The 5,392-nt window shown below is 35.3% G+C and overlaps 1 protein-coding gene across 1 annotated transcript; it reads right to left on the bottom strand.

Moving 5' to 3' along the window:
- On the bottom strand, positions 1-4,799 carry LOC129904500 (vicilin-like seed storage protein At2g28490). Its single transcript, XM_055980067.1, has 5 exons — positions 4,081-4,799; positions 2,507-2,688; positions 2,323-2,403; positions 1,306-1,743; positions 1-733 (listed from the first exon to the last, which is right to left on the bottom strand). Exons 1-5 carry the CDS (start codon positions 4,379-4,381, stop codon positions 215-217), a joined length of 1,521 nt encoding a protein of 506 aa, XP_055836042.1. The 5' UTR covers positions 4,382-4,799; the 3' UTR covers positions 1-214.
- Between the last annotated feature and the right edge of the window lie 593 nt (positions 4,800-5,392).

The raw sequence follows: 5,392 nt of genomic DNA, 5'->3' as shown, positions 1-5,392 counted from the left end.
TTCTATGTAATAGTTTCCTATTTCAATAAAAAGGGCCCCAATTATATCACATTCAGCTCAACCCGCTCATTGAACATTAATAGTAATGAGACATATAACATAAGAAGGCTCGAAATTATGAAGACAAATAAACAAAGAGACTAAAGACAGACAAATCACACAGGACAACGAAGCAACAACACATACAAGATGAACAAAAAGCTCCAAAATAAATCTAAGCAAATCCTATGATCATGTCATTGCCTAAGCTCTTAATCACTTTTGGTATCTTTATCACACCCTTCTCCTTCTCTTTTCCCTTCTCTCCTCTTTCTCCCTCTTCCTCCTCTCCCCTTGGATCCATCGGTTCCGAGGGAGCAACCGACGCTGATGGAAAAATTACTGCCTCACGCTGAGCATCCAAAATCTTCCTATACCTCTCTTCACTAACACCAAATGCAGCTGCAAATTCAGGTCCTCTCATGCTCTGCAGTACCGAATTCTGGCCCACCAAGAACTGTGGCCTGTTCCTCCTTGCTGTAGTAGTGAACCCGAAGAACTCAAAGGGTCCTGTTCTTGATGCAATTTGACAGAAGGGGAAGTACCTTGGCACCCAGAACACGTCTCCTTCGTTCACTATAGCGTTCATTGCTTGTGTCCCGTTTGGATACACGATTTGGATGCTGCCGCTTCCTCTTAACACTATTCCGTACTCTGTTGCTGTTGGATTAATGTGTGGTGCCATCATAGCTCCCTACATGAAAAAACATAGTAGTATGTAAAGACTGCAAACATATAGCTTATGTTAGGAATCCTAACAAAAAGATCCATGAATATCGCACCTAGGATTAAAGGAAATTCAACAACGTTTACGATTCAAACATTGAAGAAAAGTTTTGAACCCTTAAACACTACATTTACCACTAAACATAAAGCTCCCTTATCTGAAAGGGATTCAGATAGTTACTTGCATACAAAAAAAAGTTCATGTCTGTTCATCGCACCGTATAATTTTCCAAAGAAACGTTCCAAAGAAACGAATTCAGTCGCATTCCCTTCATGCAACTTAGCTTCCACCATAGGTTATAGTGCATCAAGTTAAGATAAGTGATCACAAACTGTAGTGGATGCTTAGTACAAATGCTGTAGGAGATGAAGTTAAGTAAGCACAGACGCTATAGAGGATAAAGTTAAGCAATCACAGAGGCTATAGTGGATAAAGTTTAGTGATCACACGCGAAACTAACAATATTAACCCTGTGAGAACAATAAACGTGGATCAAACATCATATTTTATAAGAATGGTGTATGGGGTAGGTGAGTTACCGCTGAAATATTGACTAGGTAGACGCTGATGTCAGGGTGTTTCAATGGAGAATACTCAGATTGATCCAAGGCCAAGCTCCATCCATAATCGTTCTTGTAATCTGGCTTCCTATCAAATAGGTTATAGGAATCAGGACCTTTGCCCTTGCCTCTACGTCCTTCATCGCCTTTCTTTCTTTTATTTCCTTCATCACCAAAAAGATTATTCAAGAACTTCCTCAAAGACCATGTTGGGTGCTCCCTTTCCTCATCTTCTTCGTCTAAGCTAGATTCTTCCTCCAGATGCACTATTCCCTTTAGGTGATCATGTCTCTGGTGCTGCTCAAGATTCAAGAAATTGGCCCATATGCTTGGTGTAGGAGAATGAGTAGTGTTCAGAGGTACAATTGCACCAGAAAATTGTCTTGTCAAGATCTCACTCACTTCTTCTGATGATACCTGTCATTTGTAACACATCTTGAAATTAACTACTTTCATTCCTCCCATGAATCTACCATGAAACATCTACTTAAGGTTCTTAAAATTGAACCGACTATATTTTCAAAACTATGTGCTCATATTTTTATTATTCGTTTGTTATTTTTAATACAACAACATACTCGGTGTGATCCGACAAGTAGTTTTCAAAACTATGTGCTCATATTTTATTATTCGTTTGTTATTTTTAATACAAATACAACATACTCGGTGTAATCCAACAAGTAGGGTCTAGGGTGGAGTGTACGCAATCCTTACTACCTACCTCACAGAGGTAGAGGGGCTCAGAAATTCGTTGTATTTTTAGTGAATTTATAAAAGACATAATTCATAAGCAGACAAACTTAAACTTGGCCTTAGATGACAAGTAAGGTTTCCAACTTTGAATATGGAAATCTAGACACCTCAACTCGTCCGGCCTTTTTAGAATGTTTCCACAGTTGAGGCCAAGATTAAGAGTCTATTTATGTATTATGCCTTTATAAAATGTTTCGCGAATCCGATAGCAATAAACTCTACTTAACAGTTGTCATCACTTACATTGAATGCTGTTGATAATGTAAGAGAGTCAAATCCACTAAGAATAGATGTTGGATAGACTCCACCACCAATGAAGAAAGACTGCAAAAAAACTGTCAACTGTAACTCAACCAAATTCAACAGTCTAATAGAGAACTACTTTCATCAAAGATCCAATTTTTCCAAGAAACTGCAGGAAGGCTACCTGAAAACCATACAATCCTAAGCTGCTGGAGGTGCTAATGCTGCAAATTATATGTAGTCTCTGTCCTTCAGCTGGATTAACCAGATAAAAAGCAGATCCTGCACGAATGCTGTATACATCTCCTTCCTTCAATTGCCTTTCAGTAAAGTCATCCTTGTAAATATGCCCAATTCTTGTTTCCCCTGCAACCACAACAAACATAAGACAATTCTCCAACAATATCTTTTACTACAAAAAAATCTTACAAGAACCATGAAAAACCTGCTATTTAATGTATAGATATTCCTTTCAGAATTGTGATCTAGAACTCACGCACTTAATGTCCTAGCTCCACCCTTGAGGAAGGGTTTTGGGGCAAGGATAAGAGTTGTCATTATCATGTTACAAACACTATCACAAGTTCAAACAGTGAAAACAACCTATTTATTAGGTACATGCAAGACAAAATTGAGTAAAATAAACCCAATGTGGTCTGATCCTTTCCATAAAGGGGATGATATGTTTTAAGGAATATGTTCAATTACAACCACTTTATATAAACCATATATATGTGAAAATCATGAACATTAGTGAAAATTCAAATTTTGATCTCATGTTTTCCAAGAGCTTTGGGGATGGGAAGTGAAACACGAGGGCGAGGGGTGAAGTGTAAACCTCAAAAAGCTGTGAAAATTCAGATAGCCAACTAACTCGACTCCTATAATTTCCCCAAAAGAATTGAGAGGCAAAACTAAAACTTGAATGTGCCAGCTCATTAGTACACAAGATTGCTCCTTTTTTTATAACAAGAACCATAAGAACAACACCAATAAAAAGTTGAAACCTCACCTCATGTTTTCCAAGAAATCTGACCTGTAAAAATTCACATAACCAACTAACTCGACTCCTATAATTTCCCAAACAAATTGAGAACCAAAACTAAATGTTGAATTTGCCAGCTCATGAAAACACAAGATTGCTCCTTTTTTATTATACAAGAACCATTAGAACAAAATCAAGCAAAAGCTGAAAACTTTACCTCATTTTCTCCAAGAAAACAAACCTGTGAAAATTCAGACAGCCACCTAACTCAACTACTATAATTTCCCAAGAAAATTGACAACCAACACTGCATTTTACAATTGCAAGCTCATGAATACACAAGATTGCTCCTTTTTTATTATACAAGAACCATAAGAACAAAACCAAGCAAAAGCTGAAAACTTTTCCTCATGTTTTCCAAGAAAACAAAACCTGTGAAAATTCAGATAGCAAACTAACTCAACTATTAGAATTTCCCAAGAAAATTGACAACCAACACTAAATCCTGCTTTTGCCAGCTCATGAGTACACAAGATTGCTCCTTTTTTATTATACAAGAACCATAAGAACAAAACCAAGCAAAAGCTGAAAACTTTACCTCATGTTTGTGAAAATTCAGATAGTCAACTAACTCAACTACTATAATTTCCCAAGAAAATTGACAACCAACACTAAATCTTGCATTTGCCAGCTCATGAGTACAAAAGATTGCTCCTTTTGGTATTATACAAGAACCATAAGAGCAAAACTAAGAAAAAAGTTGAAAACTTTACCTCTACGAACAAAGAGTGTAAAATGAGCATTAAGATACTGAGGGATGAAAAGACTATTAGGTTCCATGGTGATAAAACCAATGTGCATTGGACTTTGAAATATAGAAGCCCCACCACCCCCAAATCCACCCCTCCTCACAACTCTCATAACTCCAGCATCAGTCCTCACTACCTCCTTTGAATCATGCAGCAAAAACAACCCTTCTCCCCCTTTTTCCTCTTCTTCCACTTCATAAGAAGCACCAACAGAGGCCACCACCAGTAGCAATAAGATCAAAAGGAACTTTCTGTAACTTCCCATAATTATCACTTACCAAAACAAGTTGTGTTTTTTTCTCTGCTTCTCAAATGGTGTTGGAAAATTGCAGGGGATTTGAAGGAGTTTATGTATAGGAAAGAGAAGGACTTTAGTCGAACAGGTGGCGTGCATGCAAGATTTGAAGGATTTGGTGTCATATTGTGGTGTAGACACACGTGAGTTTGAGAGTTAATGTAAGATAAATCTTGGTTTCAGACCATAGCTTTGTTTCTTCTTCAACATTTTTGTAAGCAAATTTGGAAATGTTGCCGCGAGTTTTCTAAGATATTGCACCATTTGAGATTCTTCTCTCCACTAGTTTTTTCTCGTATTTGGAACAACCCCATTAAAATTTCCACTAAAATTAAATGCTTTGAACCATGCACCGCAAAATCAATTTGTTAAGGGGTTCATTGAAGCTTTATATACACATAATATTTAAATACTATATTATATATACCATATAATATTTTGTCAAAGAAAATTCGGATAAACCCTCTGCCTCCCGATCTAAATCTGCCCTGACCACAATCTTGTTGGTAATAATCATTTGATCTCCATTTTTTAATAATCATTTGATGTCTATTTACGGTAAGAAATTATGATTTATTTTAATTGAGCATTTTTAAACACATAATGTAATATTTAGAATATTTTTTTATTTAAATTTTGGAAAAAAATTACACGTATTTTCAAGTGCATGTTCCATAATCTAAGTTAATAATATAAAATATATTATTTTTTAATTATATGCATTAACTTTGATAAGTAATAACATCTTAAAGTTTGTTTCAAAAAAATCTAATGTATATAATTAAAAATGGTGATATAATTTATATGCTTAATTTAATTATTTATTAGACGTTTGAGAAGATGTATAAAAAAGAAACAAAAATTGAAACTGATAACGTCTAGTAAAATATTTTAGGATATATTCAAATATTTAATTAAAATAAATTATAATTTATTTAAATAAAATTTATAGAATTATCGATGTAATAAATTCTATATTAT

The sequence above is a fragment of the Solanum dulcamara genome, chromosome 9, assembly GCF_947179165.1.
Source record: "Solanum dulcamara chromosome 9, daSolDulc1.2, whole genome shotgun sequence".
Taxonomy (NCBI): Eukaryota; Viridiplantae; Streptophyta; class Magnoliopsida; order Solanales; family Solanaceae; genus Solanum; species Solanum dulcamara.
The sequence above is the reverse complement of the archived record's forward strand: the minus strand, read 5'-3'. Positions and strand labels throughout refer to the sequence as shown.

Excerpts from the sequence above, each read along its gene's own strand:
- LOC129904500 (XM_055980067.1), bottom strand. The coding sequence starts at position 4,381 with ATGGGAAGTTACAGAAAGTTCCTTTTGATCTTATTGCTACTGGTGGTG. Across the intron at positions 2,689-4,080 it reads TACACTCTTTGTTCGTAGAG|GGGAAACAAGAATTGGGCAT; the intron begins GTAAAGTTTTCA and ends TTGTGGTTGCAG. Across the intron at positions 734-1,305 it reads ACCTAGTCAATATTTCAGCG|GGAGCTATGATGGCACCACA; the intron begins GTAACTCACCTA and ends TTTTTCATGTAG.